At 34.6% G+C, this 18,744-nt stretch overlaps 1 protein-coding gene across 1 annotated transcript in view; it reads left to right on the top strand.

Annotated features, from left to right (window-relative positions):
* LOC118196852 (glycerophosphocholine cholinephosphodiesterase ENPP6-like) overlaps positions 1-18,744 on the top strand; it is a 765,277-nt gene that overhangs the window by 649,101 nt on the left and 97,432 nt on the right. The window contains exon 5 of the mRNA XM_085827482.1: positions 15,819-15,990. Within this exon, the coding sequence (XP_085683608.1) occupies positions 15,819-15,990 (172 nt within the window). The remainder of the gene's footprint in view (positions 1-15,818; positions 15,991-18,744) is intronic.

Below are 18,744 nucleotides of genomic sequence, written 5' to 3' on the forward strand. Positions count from 1 at the left end.
GCTGTTTTTACTCATAGCAAAGTATTCGAAACTTAAAAAAAAATAAATATCGTTAAAAGTAATGGATTAATTTTTTGTTGAAAATGTCGTTTTTTAAGATGGCAGGCAAGTGTAAATAAATACATTTACTATGAGTAAAAAATACTAAAGTAAGGCTATTATTACTTTCATATAGCAAAGAAGAGAATAAAAACACCGCTATAAAAACATTGTGCCAACGTTTAATTAGATTAAAATATTACTGAAATTGAATATCGAATTAAAAACCATCCTACCAAAATTTAAAAGAATTAGAATATTATTAAATTCAAATACTTTAAAATACGTTATATAGAATATAATTAACATTAAAACATATGGACAATAATTACCTCAGCAATTTTTGAAAATAGTGTATTAATTTTTTTAACAAAAATTGAAATATACAATTATAAAAGAAAAGAAAAATATGTACTTACATTTTTTTGAGTCATTTAACATGTTGTTTATTGTACCACAAAAAAAATCGGAATCATAATTTAGATAACATCTTTGAAGGAATTCGAAGATATGAATTAAATTTTAAAACGGCGCGGAAATGCACAAATTGTCAGTAACCAATCAGGGAGCTGATTACAGCTTGTTAATGCACAAATATTCTATAACCAGTCAGAGAGCTTATTACATCACGCCTAGAATTAAAATTATTTAAAAATTCATACATAATAAAATCATTTTTTAAAAAAATGCAAAATTAAATTGTATTTTAATATTTAACAGCCATAAATAATGTTTAAAATATTAGATTAAATTTATACATATTAAAACCAATTACTTTTAAAGTAAGGTGACGTCATTGATTACATCAACCACAACATAAAATTTCATAAAATATGATAAACAATAAAATTTTTATTTCAAATAAAAATGCAAAATTAAATTTATTTTTAATATTTAGAAGCCATAAATAATATTTAAAACACGGAATTTATGCACAATAAAACACATTATTTTTCAAATAAAATGACAACAAAGTATCGGTTACCATAAATAACTTATCTAGCAATGGGTTTACCATAAGTCGTATAGCTCGCCAAAAAAAAATCGCCAAAATCCGTGCAACGGTCTACCAAAGTAGCACCTTAATAAGTAATCATAACTAGGAGCTTAAGATTTAGAACAATGACAAAACTTACCATTTATTATTTGAAGAAAATTGGTGGCTTGAATTTAAAAATTCTAGTCTACACACGAGTTATTTTAAGACTTTCTATACGTTTATGTATTACTTAACACATAAAATCCTGCTGTGACAAAATTGTTGGCCAATGAAAAAGGAAAGTATTTAGAAACAGCCATTGGCAAGTGTTGCTGTTTTAAACATAAACCCTTTAAATTATATTTCGCACATTCTCGCGCATAGCGGTTTCTCAGAGCGTTGTCTCTTTCCTTAAAGTCTTTAATTCGTTTTTTTAATTTAATCGCTGTATTGTTGATTAAGAAGGCGAGAGATCTTAAAATAATGGCCAATGAGCGAAATAAAAATTCTTAAAATTTTTTGCCTTCCATGTGCCCTTACATTTCGACAAAGCATAATGTCTTTAAATGTTAACTGCTCAGATTTAGTCATTCTGTTATTGATTAATATATTCAAAAAGTATAAAATGAGTTCTTAATAATTTAAAAATTTATTTTACTTTTTTAATAATGCATCTAATAAATATAAATTAAAATATATTATATCCAACTGCTAATTTTTATGAAAATAATTTTGTTCCTTGTTTGTTAATCAAAAATTTATAAGCTTTACATAATTTGTACATATAAAAAAGAATGTCTGTTTGCTTGTGTTTTTGTTATTGATTTCTGATCAATTACAATAAATTTTTTGCCACCTTTAATCGACTAAAATTGAATATAGGTGAAATATTGGATGGAACAATGAGCCTTTTACGATCATTTGATTAGAAAGACGAAAACCATTGAAAACCCCGTGCCATTGTTTCTGATATAATGAGAGAGAATTAGTTTATTTTTCTATCGAATTTTTTATGTGGGTTCTATATCGCATCAGACTGAAAAATGTGTGAGTATGAATCTTATTTCTTGCATCGCTATTAGAGAAGGATTACAGCGGTGTCGTTTTCTCTGCTGTTAAATGCATTACTCTCAATTTAACTTAATTCTAGCATTATCGGGCACTTCCTCTACTAACAGAGTAATGAAACAATATTTTTCAAATACAGTAAGATAACTGCAAAATTATTACTTATCTCTGGCACGCAAATTACATATAAAACATCTTATATCCTTGTAAACTTCATCTTAGCACCAAAGAAAGGATTATTAGTCCAAAGGGGCTTTGTCCCCGAAGGACTATTGTTTTCGTTTTGCGATTTTACCGTGGTTCACTATAAACGTCCGTTCCACTTTTCAAACTGTTGCCACCAAATGTTAGAGTCCTGCATTTTATTTGTAGAAATTAAGTTATGAAAAATCTACATCGGTGTATGTATATTTCTCGCATTGGGATAAAATAACGGTACATAGATCCATTGAATTTTGAATGACGTAATCTCTACTGCGAATATGGGCATGTGGAAGCCCAAATTTGAAATTTGGAATTTGTTTAATTATTGATTTCATATTTTGTAAAACTTTAACGAATTTTTGAATAACAAACTCAAGGATTTCAAAGCGAGCCATGGCAACGTTGTACAGGAAAAACATTTTTTGGTACTATTCGGTTTTGAGGGCCGTAAAAAATTGCAGCGAAAATGTATGCACAAAAGCGCCAAATCTAGCAAACGCGCACATTTAACAGCGCGCCAAATCTCGCGTACGCGTTGGTTTCAGATTGTGTAAGTTTATATTGTTCTATATTTCTTAAAACGCCATTGACATATTAGTTTAATTTTTAAATCCTTTTCTGATTTTAAATCCTTTTTTGATATCCTATGGATTTAACAATTTGGGAATTGCCCATGACGAAAAGTCGGCAATAGAATTTTGGGTAAAGTCCAGATTCACCTACTGCTTGACGCGTTTTTAAGAATTGCACATACTCGGTATCCAAATGTGCACATCGACCTATTTTCACTTAAAAAAAATCCTAGAATTGCACAAAAATGGCACTGCGCACACCCTTGACTTGATCTATGTACACATCGATCTATTTTCACTTAAAAAGTAAAAGAAAATTGACAAAAATTCAATTTTTTTTTACCCTTGTAAAAAGCGGCAAACAAATACGTAAGCGATTCTGCACTTCACCGAGAATATTTTCAAAGAAAGGCATCATTCATTATAGAAAATTATGTTTGAACAACCAAATAAATGAAATTATGCTTTAGCGGTAAGTCGGTAGCGAAATTATGCTTTAGCGATAGTCGGTAGCGAAATAGCGAATAACTTATGAATTCAGTTATGTTTAGCAATTTTTATATAAATTATAATAATGATCTGAAATAGTTATTTACTCTTACGCTTCCATTCAGTCATGTTTAGCCTTTTTCATGTAAATTATAATAATAAAAAAAGTATTATATGAAATTAACCTTTCATCTAAATTAAAACATCAATTTTTGATAGTTATTTACTATTATACTTCCTTTCTTGCCATAATTATTAGGGTTGCCGCAATTATTTTTGGCAATATTGGCATCAACAATAGTTTGGCGATTTTTTACGGCCCTCGAAACCGAATAGTACCCATTTTTTTTTTTTTTTATCTCCAGCGCGCGAGACTCTGTATCGGAAATTCTAAAGATTGCTCAATTTGAAATAATTTTGCGATATTGTTCTTGAACTCAATTTTATGGTTCAAGTGCGAAGAACGTGATATTTAATAAATAAAGGTAACAGACAAAATCTTAAAAAAAGTCCCGTTGGACGTAATTTAAAATCTGAAGCCTTTCAGATCTTTTTTTTACGTGACTTTTGTGATTTTATTTCCTTTTCTGATCCGCCGTATTTACCGTAGTGATGAAGTCTTTTCTTCCTTTATCCTTGTTTATACTATTTTCTCACTCTTCTACGGAATTCCATTACCCGTAGTTTCCCATAGGAACTCAAATATTCAAATCCTTCTTACTTTAAAAAAGCACTGTTCTGCATCATCAACTAGTGTTTATTTCCTACGAAACAGTCAATATCATTTTACACAAAATAGTCTTTCTAATAAAAATTCCTTCTGCTTAATTCTTCATGTAACTTGAGAGAAACTGCGACGTTTAATTCTAATTCGCAATTCAAAATCGCTCCACCGAAAAATTACGTGACTTTGTATCTTAACCGTGCTTTCATTTTCTTTACTTTAGTCTAAATTCTGTTCTCGCTGCTTGCGACTTCCCTGATCTTTTTGGTGAAACTACGTTTCTAAACATTTCAATCAGATTTAAAAAAAAAAAAAAAAAAAAAAGAGCTTATGTTTTGAAATCGCTGCAGGTGAAAATAGACGGAAAGGAATAGAACATCAGAGGAAGTTCTCTCCAGCATATACAGTGTCTCAAAAAAGTGATGGGACACTTGTGCTTTACAAAAGGAAACTGCAATAAAATAAATTTAAAAAACATGTAAAATTTTTTGTGGGTGTGTTTCATACTTAAATTTAGTAACAATTATTAGATAACATACATTTTCTCAAAATATTAAAATATTAATTTAATAAAAATACAATTGTTTAGAACGGAGCAGAAAATGGCTCACTTAAGTGATGGGACACTTACTTTTCCATCAAATATATATCCAAAAATTTTACTTTTTAAAAGGTTTTAATATTTTGTTGGATTTCCTTTTACTTTTAAAACATGATTTAATCTTCTTGGGATGGATTCGACTAATTTTTTTTTTTTTTTTTTTTTTTTTTTTTTTTTTTTTTTTTTTGTGATTTCTGGAGTGATTTTACCCCATTCTTCTTGAAGCACCGATTTTAATTGTTGTTTTGAAGAAATGGTGTGTTTGAGAATTCTTGATTCCAATTCTTGCCAATATTCTCTATGAGATTTAATTGTGAAGTTGTGGGGGTGTTTTTATTATTTCAGGACAGTTATACAGCAGCCAGAGTCTAACGTTCAAAGCACTGTGCTTCGGGTCGTTGTCCTGGTAGAATTTAAAATCGTTATGAAGGTTCAATGTTCGTGCTGAAGATTTCAAATTTTGATTTAAAATGTCAATATACTTGTACCGATCCATTATACTCTCAATAAAAACAAGATTACCAACTCCAGCGGACGACATACACCCCCATACCATAACTCCTCCTCCACCATGTTTTACTGTTGGCAACAAGTTCTGTTATCGAAATTCTTCCCTGGGTTTTTCTCCACACCAAGATTCTACCGTCAGAACCAAATATATTAAATTAACTCTCATTAGCAAATATAACTTCATTCCAGTAATCAGAATTCTTAATTATGTCGGATTTTGCGAAAGCCAGTCTGAGTTTTCTATTCTTTTCACTTGCGAAGAATTTTTTCCTGGCTGCTCTACCGTGATATCCAGTAGATCGAATTACTCTTCTAATAGTCTCAGAATTAACAATTACTCCATATAATGCTTGTAAATCAGCAGCAACTTTAGGAGCACTCATTCTTGGATTTTTTTTTAAGTATTTCGAACGATAATTCGCTTTATTCCATTCAATGGCTTTGATAGTCAGCCAGGTCTTCTTTTATCCTGAATCATATGATACTTTTTATATCGTTTAATGATATTGAAAACTGTTGAATGACTGAAGTTAACTGTTTCAGTAGTTTCTCTAATAGATTTTCCACGTTCATTATGCAAATTAATAATAAATTTTCGAATTCCAGACAAAGTTTCTTTTCGTTTAGCATTCATGGCTGCACAGAGCTAAAAAACACAAAAATTCCAAAACAAACTGGAGAGAAATACTGCACACGATTTTATAAATTATTGGCAATTGCTTTTGAGTAAAAATAAATACCCCAAAAGATATTTTTATTGCTTACTTGAGACAATTTTTGTTTCATAGTACGTAGTGTCCCATCACTTAAGTGAGCCATTTTCTGCTCCGTTCTAAACAATTGTATTTTTATTAAATTAATATTTTAATATTTAGAGAAAATGTATGTTATGTAATAATTGTTACTAAATTTAAGTATGAAACACATCCACAAAAAATTTTACATGTTTTTTAAATTTATTTTATTGCAGTTTCTTTTTGTAAAGCACAAGTGTCCCATCACTTTTTTGAGACACTGTATATTAAAAAAAAAAAAAAGAGAGAGAGAGAGAGAGAGAGAGTATTTACCTTCTGTAAAAATTAAAATAATTTCATTAAATGCTGCAAAGTTTGAAATTATTTTAAGGAATAAAATCTTAAAACGTAATATATTGGTAATAATAAAATTCCATAGTCAAGAATACGCTTAAAATTCTAACTGTATGTTCTTTTCATTTTTAATGGCGACGCTCTCTTATTTGAAAGTACGTGGAATTAAATCTACAGCCCCGTAGTCAAGTTGTTTTCCCCGCCTTTTCTACACGTACAGTTATAGAATGTTCTCGAGATATTTAAAGCGAACTGGATTGGCTGACGAGGCTGACGTCATTTCTTGGAAACTCCGCCTTTCCAGAGGCTATAAAAAGACTCGCAAAAGGAATATCGGAGCTTTTTCTTTTAAATAACGATGCAGTAAACTTCATACAAAAAGTTATTAGTAATTCTTTTTATTTACTTCGGAAATATGATTTTGTAACTGCTATTTCTCCTGATATAATAAATGGATCCTGTTTTTTAAACTTATCGTCTGATAATTTAAGCTACACCTACATCTATGATTCTTCAGCATTCTATTTATTCCGGACAAAAGCTGGTACATCACATATATGTATAGTTTTTATTTCCTAAGCTGTTTTTAGTTTTAAGCAGTTAAGACTGCAGTCGAACTCAAAGTGGGAGAGACAATTGAAATTAAGCTAAAAAAAACATTAATTTGGCGTAGATTTTGAATAAAATTCTATCGATTTCACGAAGGGAACGATTTCCCTTCTTTTTCTGGAGCAAAAAATTTAGGTAGAAATAATGTTTTGATATTTCGGAGGTTTTAGCTTTCTGCGCCTGTTGTACTGCGCTTTCCAGAAACCTCAAAGTAACCTATACAAGGGCTTGCTACTAGAACATCCTCAGTTGCATATTATAAGACAGAAGTAAAAAATAAAAGGAGACAGTCTTACGAAAGACTTCTGAAAAGCACCAAATGCTTATAGTAGTATCGAAAAAGGGTCAAGTTATGGTTAAGGTTGGTGCCTCAAATACCAGAGTGGAGTAAAGCTGCGTCACGTGATTACCCTAGTTGCATCATGTTTTAGGAAAAGAACTCAATTCATCTGTCTCTAAAAAATCTCTGCTAAATAAAGTGCCAACTTCAATTTTTGAAGCGACAATTCTTCGCTCTGCGTGCGCGCGCTACTTCCAATATCTCGTTGAGAATAATTCAGAATATTTGATCGTTAAAACAGTCCTTGCATTGGACTCGATGCATACCGGTTCAAGAATACAATTACGAATACATATGCGCTCAGCCGCATTAGAGACTGCACTACCATTGCTAAAAGCATTACTGACAGTCTGGATTGACTTCTTTCCTTGGGCACCGTGTCCACAGCCCGCTCTGTACATATAATAATTTATTTAATGTTTTTTTTTTTTTTTTTTTTTTTTTTTACTTTCTTGTACGAAGTAAAAAGGAAGTATTGTAATCGCGAAAAGTTTCAGGCAGCATATTTCAACGAAAATCTCCATTTTGACCGCTATCGAATGCAATTTAACGATGATTTTGCGTGATATCTGTACGTAAGGACAGAATAAAAGACTCTTTTTCCTCCAAAAAAATTCTAAAACTGCTTTAAAATGAATTCTGAACAGAATTTTTCGTCGCGTCTGTACGAACGTATGTACGTACGTACGTATCTCGCATACTCAAAAACAAGTTGCCTCAGAACGTTGAAATTTTGTATATAGGACTGCTATAACATGTAGATGTGCACCTCGTGTTTTGGTTGCAATCGGCCGCACCAAACGTATATAAATATATTAATATATATATCCACTCTGTTACCCGGCACAGAGATCTCAGTTTCTTTTTACTCTTATATGTAAATTGTACGTTTTTTGCTTTAAAAATGATTGAATTATGTTGTTCTTATCTTCCGGTTAAGGTTTTTATGCCTTTAGTAAATCTGTATGCAATATTTTTAGAATTATCAACAATTTTAAAGTTGTTTAAGTGCCGCTAAGCCTACTAATTTTTTTGACGGCGGCCGTTGCTTGTTTACATTTGAAACAGCAGAATAATGGATTTGTTGCCAATCTAGAGAAACTTAGCTTCGCAACAACAAAGATAACGCCTTCATTTATTATAGCGAATTAAATAATGCTTAATCCTTTCTGGAAATTTTTCGAGGAAATAAGTGTTTAAGATTTACTTCGTAATTTTTAATACTGATATTCTGAGTTTTTATGTATTTTTGCCTTGTCGCGAAGTGAGAACTGAATTAATTAAATGAGAAATACTCAATCGTCTGTGAAAAACTGTTTCTTTTTTGTTTTGTTTGCTTAATTTCTTTTATACATCGTTCTAGATTTATTATAGTATTTGAATAGAACATGTGTGCAACGATTAGATAATTCTTGAAATGATATCAATTTTGTGCATTCTGAGTTATAATATGAACGAAATATAATACTGTTAAGTGAACCTAGCACCAGAGTGTCGCTGTGGTAAACAAATAGAGTGAATTTTGAAGAATGCATTTATTCTGTTGTTCTTTATGCGCTGTCGGCGAAGTAGATTTAATTCAATCCAATAAGTTTAAATGAAATGCAAGTAAAAATGCGTATAATTTAATATTCCGTACAAGGAAGTTATGTGGTTTTTTTGGCTTTGTTTTTGCTGTTTAATTATATTTAATATTATGATTAATTCAGAACTCAGTTAATGTATTCCACAATTTGTAATGTATTTGATCATCTTTACATCTGTACCTGATTATTATAGCACATCCTTAATATAACTGTATGCCTAACATGTACCATAATAGTGAAAAGTGTTCCGCTTAGTTTCAGCAGTCCCCACCATGCACCTTCTTTCCATGTTCTGGTTCTTATTTCAGTGTTCGTCGTTTCGTGGCCATTCCCCGGAGGACACAGTACTAATCTCCTTATTTATATTTATTCATATATTTATTTTTAATTCCATCGACGGGATCCAACAGGTTGAAAAGCACCTAACCCAGTTTGCCAGCTGTTCCGTCGATGGTGAAAAGAAAGATTCTTCTCGAGATGCCTTCCTGTGAACAACAGCCCTATTGTATGTAAGTTCATCCGTTTCTGGAGCTTAATTCCTCTCCGGTTTTTCTCTGCGAATCTTTGGATGTGTCGAAAGTCTCTTAAAAGAAACTATGAGGTCGGATTTACATCTGATACAAACTGGCGTTTCTTCCTTGTAAAGTTTACAAGTATAAATGAAGCGGCCCCGGTCACATTTTGAGGTGTATCAGTTTATTGTGGTAGCTGATTTGGCCGTGGTAAAAATGCTGACATCTAACACATATAATCGGTTTCTTGCCAGTTTGTCTTTTTATCGTAATATTTAATGCCATAGCTATTCTATGCGAGTAAATTTTGCGACCTTCATCTATGCATTTCATTTCTGTGTGAAATACAAGAAGCAGGCCCACCAGCGGACGAGCGGTAAAGTCGCTGAACACTGGCAGTTCGGTCCGAGGTTCGAATCCCGCGAACGGGCTGGCTGCATAGGTGCTTTCGTGGTTTTCCCAATGTGTAACGTGTATACGAGCCAGTTTCTCTTAGAAAGTTCTCCACGAAGGCATCCCTCCCCTTAGGCAGATAGCCCTAGTATGCTTTGCCATAATTAAATACACCACCGCCGTGAAGTACACGAAACGGCTTTTCATTCTTTTAGTCTTCCTCAAGAACTGCTTCACTTCTGTGAAGTTCGTTCTTAATATCCATAGTTTCACCACATACCTGCAGTCCTTCAATAACAACCTTAATTTGTATTCGCCCTTTGGAGTGCTGAACTACATCTCAATTTTCATAAGGCAAACTGACTGCCTCTTGCGATAAATAAAATATATATAATTTTTTTTTCACTTGTATTATCGTACCAAATATATATTTCGGGTACAGGAAAGGAAAGGAAAGAAGAATAAAAGAAAAGGTAACCCAATCATCTAAATAAGGGCACTGTCTCCGAATGTTTGAAATCTTACACCAAAACAAATGAAATGCAAGATATACGAATACATGATGTCTAATGTAGGGATTTTATTGATAGGCGATTATTTTGATAGAGGATTTTATTGATAGGCTTCTACAAGTCTGAAGAAAATGACTTTGAAGTCACGTTCTCAGCTATCGTTAAACATCCATGTTCGATTCTTAATAAATATTCAACTTTTTATGTAAATTTTAGGGAAGAAATATCTGTATTTATGTGATCAATTGCATGTTTGAATCTCTTCCTTAGTGATCAGCATTACGTGCTTAATTATGTTTTGTATAAATTATGTGCATGTTCTAAAGTGATAAAACTAACTATGGAATTAATGTAGGTAAGTTTCTCTTTGTAATTATGTATCAGCATTACGTATTCAAGTGTTTGGAATCAGATATCAGTTTTACTGAGTATGGTTCCGTACTTTCCTGTTTATGTTCACTTTAAAGTACTCAAGTTTGTATTTATTCCTTCTCTGCATGTACTATGAAGGTCAGTTCGTACTTGGCTAGGATTTAGACTACATAGCATTATATAACGATCAGTTTTATGTATTATGCTTATCAGTTTTGGTTTTTAGTTTTCATGTATTATGTATGCATTTTTAAGTGTTATGTATGCAGGCATTAGGGATCAGCTTCCTGTATTTCTGTACTCAGTATCATGTTAGTTTTTCACTTTAATATTCAGATTTGTACTTATGTATGTATTATCCTGTCTGCAAGTACTACGAAAGAAAATGTAGGTGAATGGTTCAATTTGTAAAACAACTACACTTTAAGGGGACTCATACACCTTAAACTCCTTATGATCCTCGAATATGTGACTGGTGCAAGAATTGGGATATTTTATTTATTTTAAAAGCAATTACTTCCAACTTTTTACATCTGACTACATAATACAGCTGCTTTGGAAAAAATGAACCAGAAAGTTTGTGTTGCCACAAATATTTTTGTAATTTAATCCTCTTTGTGACAAAATATTTCGCCATGTTTCCACCTTGCGTGCATGATATTTTAAAAATGACTAATGGTAAATACTTGAAATTGGATGGAATTCTTTATATGGGCACTACTTTCTAACTGAACCAACAATCTAATGAATATTTTAATATTGAAAAATTTTATGGACGAAAACATTAAAATTTTTTTAATAAAATACATTTTATAAACTTAACTCAAAATAAAATAAAAATTTAACATGAAATTTTTAGAATTTTAGGTTCACAGTCGTTTCCAAATGTTATAAAAGCTATATATTAAATATGGAATTAAATTATGAAACAGAATGTTTTAAACTGTGCGCGCAAGTTGGAAACATGACGAAAAATGTTGTCGCAAAGGGGATTAAATTATAAAAATATTTGTGGCAACACAAAATTTCTGATTACTATTTCAGAAAGTAGTTATATTATGTAGTCATCTGTAAAAAGTTGGTAGCAATTGCTTTTAAAATAAATAAGTTATCCCAATTCTTGCAACAGTCACCAATTCGAACATCTTATGAGTTTTAAGGTGTATGAGTCCCCTTAAGAATGCGCAAAGAACTAAATTATGCAGGAATTTATCTTAGTGATAAGAGGTACACATTCTTTTAAATGTTCTTACATAAGAGTCAGGCACATGGAAAGTAAACTGCGTTCAATTATGTTTGGGCGCTAGGATTTTTTTTAATCATCTTTTAATATCTCTATTTATTTATTTATTCTTTTTTTTTTTCTTTTTTTTTTTTTTTTTTTTTTTTTTTTTTAAGTTTACTATGTGCAATAATTTAATAGGTTACAACTTTCCTCCATGCAGGACCAACGATTTCACAAAAGCCCCATAAATATATGACAGTTGTGTCAGGATAAGCACCCGCATGTAGACATTTAGCAAGTGCAGAAAATCCACGCCAGTTAATTTTTCAGGCAGAGTCCTCCTATCTTTACTTTATCTAACACAAGTTTCTGTCTATTCTAACAGCGATTCTTAACAGTCTTTTGATTGCTTCTTTGCTTAATTTTAAGTAGTCCCTAACAGGATGCTCTTTCTCCGTACAACAACATCCAAGCTTATATGTAGACTTTATGAGGCTCTTAGCCGTCTATTCGGCTGCGTTCCCGGAGCAGGATGGAGTAGAGAGTAGATGGTTTCTGCCAGGAAGATAACACACTGTGAGGCTAAGGCCAGGTCAGTGGTCTTCCTTGGTGGCGCTCACTCACTCACCTTCTATTTCTGACTTAAATTTGTGACTTGACTGACTGCTTCTAATTCTTGGAAAATTTTAGCATAGCTTGTGAGTGTGGCTTCAAGTACCGGGTGATCAAAAAGTCAGTATAAATTTGAAAACTTAATAAATCACGGAATAATGTAGATAGAGAGGTAAAAATTGACACGCATACTTAGAATGACATGGGGTTTTATTAGAAAAGCAATAATCTGATCAGAAAAGTAATAATTAGCATAACAAATTAAGACAAAGCAAAGATGATGTTCTTTACAGGAAATGCTCAATATATTCACCGTCATTCCTCAACAATTGCTGTAGTCGAGGAATAATGTTGTGAACAGCACTGTAAAGCATGTCCGGAGTTATGGTGAGGCATTGGCGTCGGATGTTGTCTTTCAGCATCCCTAGAGATGTCGGTCGATCCCGATACACTTGCGACTTCATGTAACCCCAAAGCCAATAATCGCACGGACTGAGGTCTGGGGACCTGGGAGGCCAAGCATGACGAAAGTGGCGGCTGAGCACACGATCATCACCAAACGACGCGCGCAAGAGATCTTTCACGCGTCTAGCAATATGGGGTAGAGCGCCATCCTGCATAAAAATCGTAAAATTTTTTGAACTTTTTTTTTGGTTCTAATAAAACCCCATGTCATTCTAAGTATGTGTGTCAATTTTTACCTCTCTATCTACATTATTCCGTGATTTATTAAGTTTTCAAATTTATACTGACTTTTTGATCACCCTGTATATCGGCCAAACTAAAAGAGTTTCACATCCAGGAACACAATCTTATGTCCGAAAAGGCGAAATTAATAAGTCTTCATTAGCTAGTTATAGTTGGAAATTTAATCATAATTTTGATTTTGGGTCTGCAAAAATTATCAAAAAAGTTTGTCCCACTGATGAGCTGGATTTTCTAGAAGGTTTTTAAATTCACAACGATTATCTTATTTAGTAAATGATTTTAATTCCAATTCAATCCTTCCTTACGCCTTTAAAATTCCATTAACTTTACTTTTCAAATATTATTACTATTTCTGCCGACAAATGGCAATACTTTCTCGTTCGCTTTACTCCTTTTGAATATAAATACAACCGTAGTTTTCCCTCCTGATTTCATCACGAATAAGGAGTCCTGATTTCCTTACACCTGATGAAAGTAACCTGTATTTGTTTGTCCTCGAAATCGATAAAGTCTTGACCGACATCTCTTCATTTAATCTGCATGCAATAGTTGTAGAATTATGAACAGTTTAACACTTGTTTAAGTGCTGCTAAACCTGATTTTTTTTATCAAACAAATAAATTCACGTTTCTAATAAGTTTCAAATGTATTGAAACAGCCATAAATGTTTACATTTGAAACTTATTAGAATAGTGAATTCAGTTTCTACACCTTCAGTGTCTTTTTGCCTAGTGGGACTAAAGGAAAACTTTGTTTTGTGCATCGAAAAATCTGCCTTCTTGCCTGCTCGCAAAATTGCTTGTTTTTGCGTAGAAACTGTTATTTTAATTGTAAAACTTGTTTTTGATTAACAAACTAAAGGATTTCAAAGCGAGCGATGGCAACGTGGTACAGAAAAAACGATTTTATCACCAGCGCGAGAGACTGTCTATCGGAAATTCCAAAGATATGCTCATCTTAAAATTATTTTGCGATATTGCTCTTGAACTGAATTTTATGGTTTTAAGTGCGAAGAACATGATATTTAATAAATAAAGGTAACACACAAAATGTTAAAATAAACGCCCCTTTGGACGTAATTTAAAATCTAAAACCTTTCAGGTTTTTTTTTTTTTTTTTTAAAGCATTAGACGTGATATACAGAGGTTGGACAAAAATATGGAAACACCTTTAAAAAAACATCTTTCTTTGCTTAATATGGTGTAGGAAACCCGTTGGCATCCAAAACAGCTTGCAGTCTTCTCGGAATGGATAAATACAGTTCCTGTATGTTTGCCAAGGGAATATTATACCATTCTTCCTGCAAAACGGTGGCAAGTTCAGATAACGATGTTGGCGGTGGATAACGAGAACGCACTTTCCGTTCCAATGTACACCACAAAGGTTCGATAATATTCAGGTCTGGTGACTGTGGAGGCCAGGACAGATAGGACAACTCATCCACGTGCTCAGAAAACCAGTCCTGGACAATGTGAGCTGTGTGAACAGGGGCTTTGTTGTCTTGGAAGACACCATCACCATCGGGGAACAAAGTTTGTACCATGGGATGAACTTGATCGGCCAAAATGTTCACATAAGTCTTGGCAGTCATGTACCCTGACACAGTTATCATGGGGCTAACAGAGAACCACGATATGGCTGCCCAAACCATAACAGAACCCCCGCCATGTTTCACTCTTGGCAACAAGCAGTCTGTATTATAGGCTTGAGATGGCGTTCTCCAGACGTAAACTCGGCCAGAAGTGGGAAACAATGTGAAAGAAGACTCGTCAGACCATATTACTCGCTTCCACTGCTCTATAGTCCAGGCTTTATGACTTAAACACCACCTTTTCCTGTTACGGGCATTAGCATCACTGATGAGTGGCGTCTCAATTGCAGCACGGACAACAATTCCCTGTTTATGAAGCTCCCTTCTAATTGTGTTGGTATTCACAGGGTTCTGTAACACAACATTCATTTCAGCAGTAACTTTTGAAGTTGTGGTCATCTTATTTTTCGTCACAATTGCCCTTAATGATCGTCTGTCACGATCACTCAGGACACACTTTCGTCCGCGCTGTGATTTAGCAGATGATGTTTTTCCGCTTTTCAAATATGCGGAATAAATCTTCGATACAGTACGTCTTGAAACACTAAACACCTCGGCTACCTTGGTTACGGAAGCACCTACCATACGTGCTCCAACAATTTGCCCATGTTCGAAGTCTGTTAACTCTGACATAATGCAATGACAACCTCGCATAACAGTACTCCGACAACAACTGAACTGTTTAGCACATTTACGAAGTTGTATAGGTGGCGTCAGTAGTGAAAAACGCCAGCGCCACCTACATATTTCATTAAAATCAATCTTTCTTTTCAAACATGCATTTCACAAGGTGTTTCCATATTTTTGCCCATCCACTGTATATGCACTACCTTTGCCGGGACTCGAATCCTGGATCTCTCAAATACGCATCGAGTATGCTTCCAGTTATACCACAAAGACACGCGGAAAGGAGGGAGGAAATATCTTAATAAACTAACATAATTTTTTTTAGGATTTCTTGCATCTTTTGAGGCAGTTTACTAGTGTTTCTGTTATTGGACTTGCACAAAACCTTTTAACAGATGATGAATAAGAAATAATGAGGCAAACTAATTTCTTTTTGTCTTTGCTTCTTTCTTAATAGGTCGATATCAAAGGTAGGAAACCCACATTCTGCCGAAAGTACAAGTACGTGGGCTACTCTTGGCCGTCAGTTAATGAGGACACGAAGGAGGCTTTACTTACAGCCCTAGATCTGTTCGATAATGACGAAATAGAATTGGTTCAGATATATTACGAGCCAGTTGACTTCTACGGTAAGTATTGAATTCCTCAGCATATTACAAAAAAATTAATTTTCTAAAGACAGATTAGTAAAGTTTGGTATCTAAATATCATAAAAATAAATAGCCTCTAAATCAGTATTATAAATATGATAAGTTTCTTAATCAAATCCTGCATGACGTTTTTCTCATTTAATTTAAATTACATAAATAATAATAATAATGGAACTTTGTCGCATTAATTTTAATTATTGTCAGAACCACCATTAGTTACGCAGAATGTATGTGTTTATATAGGATGATTATACAGTATCTAGCAAAAATTAGGAAACCCACAATGTAGGGGGAAACACAAAATGTAGGGGGAAGCGAAACAAGCAGGTTTTGAAATGGAAAATATATGCGGAAGTGGGCATGTGTGGCACGATGGAAGGTTCGAACAACAAGCAATTAAGAAGATGATGATGATGTCGTGTCTATGGCAAAGTGCAATTATATAGTAGCTCCGAAGCTGTCAGAGACAGCTTTTGCAACCTCGGCAGCTCTACCAGTATACAGTAGGTCCACTGGGTCTTAAATGCCGATATTAAACAATCTGGCCTGGATTGCTGGGCAGTTAAAGATGTGACGGCGAGACAGTGGGATGTCATCTGGGCAATGAGGACAAGTGTTGGTGTAACTACGCTGTCCGTCTGCAGAAATCCTCATCCCTTTTAAGTGATTTGTCCTAAGTCTGGTTATGATAGTCGATATGGCTCTGTCATAGTTCAATTCCTTGATGGAATTTCCTTTAACTTGACCGATTAGTCTTTGGCTGGCAACTGCATTGGCATCAACGAGGGTTAGGCAGAAACACCAGGCGAGGGACCTCCGTCCCGAGTCCTCATTATACGGGACCCATCCAAAGTTGAAAATCCAACGCCTGTGGGATCTCGTTCTCGCAGGCGCAACCCCCGCAGTCCCCGTCTGGCTTTTACGAAGCATTGGGCAGAACTTAAACATTGCCAGTAAATACGTTGTCACCTTGCCTCCGGGCACCACTCCATCAGCAAAACCACATTGTAAAAAGGTGCTCTGTCCGCTTTGTCAGTCCCCGCCACGAGAACTGAATGGGGTCAAACCCCCGGGAACTCAGTCGACAAATCCACCATATAGCTCCACCACAGCCGAAGGAACAGACACGACAGTACCAGTACGGTCCCTGCCAAGCCTGAACCAACCTGAGTACAATACTCGGGCTCTATGCCTGTGAAGTCAAATTATATACCCCCCGTGGTTGAGACTGCCTAGGTACAGATCCTAACCAGTACTTCCCAGGCATTCGCCTGAGTCAACCCCCCGGGGGGACGAGGGTTAGGCAGTTAGATGGCTGAGGAGAATCAAGGGAATTAAGAAGCAGGATATAATTGCAGGAAACAAAAAGATTCAGCATCTTTTAATATGTGCTTAAAAAAGCGGCTATTAACAATAATTCGTGATTCACAGCCTCGAAGTATAGATTGGTGTATACATTAGCAAAGATCTCAGACATTCACGCACATTTCCAGCAGTAACTGACAATGTGGCCACTAGATTTTCATTCGAATGCTCAGACGAGAAAGTGGTTAGTGACTGCCTTTCCGAAAGGCTGGATGTAAATTGTCCGTCCCTTCATAGGAGGCAAAAGTGGTCCACCTAAATAGTTGCTTCCAGAATAAAATGGCCACCGCTTCCGGCCTTAATAGTAGCCAGCGCCTATAATGGCTATTGCCCACCACTTGGGAACTCGGACTCCGAGGTACGTTCGTGGATAAATACGCTTACAAATGCTTAACAGTTCACTCCCATACAACTTCTGGTTAATACTGTTACGAAATATCCACCATGCAGTAAGATAGCTTTCCCGCAAAGAAGGTTTAGATTTGGCGATAAATCACCCATTTGGCGACAAAATTGGCTATATGCTATTGACGGATGGAGAAATTTCTAGAACGAATTCTTAGCAGTTTGCCCCAGAATGTTCCCGAAGGCAGGCCGAAAGCTATATAAACCCTGCTGGTACGCGGAGTCGATAGTGTCTCGTAGTCTAGCGAGTTGATCGCCAGTCTAGTGTCGAGCTGGTCGTCGGAGTATCTCGAGTCTTAGCGAGTGCGTTGTCGAGTCTTTCGAGTTGATTGGCAGTTTAGTATCGAGTTGGTCGTCGAGTGTATCGCGAGTTGGTGCATCGTTGAGGCTATCGAGTGCATTGCGAGTTCTAGCGTGGAGAGTCTCGAGAATACGTTGAGTTCTGAAAACGACCGAATCGAATCGGGAGCTGTACTCAAGTTCTTTGCTGTGAAGCTGTCTTCTCCGTTATAGCCTGAAGGCTGTGTTGCTGATTGTTTCAGCCTGTATATCGTAGTTTTTCGACGACTGTAAACGTGTTTTTGTAGCTGTTCCTGAGTAATACTGGCTAGTAAATTGTGTTCTCATTTTTCATGAAGTGTTGTCGTTCATCACCCCAAATACACAAACCCGTACAGAAACACAACAATACATTCGAATGTACTGCGATTTGGCAGCTGTTCAGTTTTCGTTCTCAACTCAGTACATAAAATGCCCGTCAACGAGCTCCTCTTTCGTCTGGATTCGTGCCGGATATTTTTTTAATCACCATACATTTATATTAATAATTTGTAAATAAACCAAAATTGAACTTTCTTAGTCTAATTTTTAGCATTAAATAAAGCGCAATATGCATAAGTAAATTTTGTGCCCATGTTTTTCTTTTATTCTTAAGTATGCATTTTGCTAATGCCTTTCATTAAT

Source organism: Stegodyphus dumicola, chromosome 12 (assembly GCF_044657685.1).
Source record: "Stegodyphus dumicola isolate Sdum_Otavi_A_Nest chromosome 12, ASM4465768v1".
Classification (NCBI taxonomy): Eukaryota; Metazoa; Arthropoda; class Arachnida; order Araneae; family Eresidae; genus Stegodyphus; species Stegodyphus dumicola.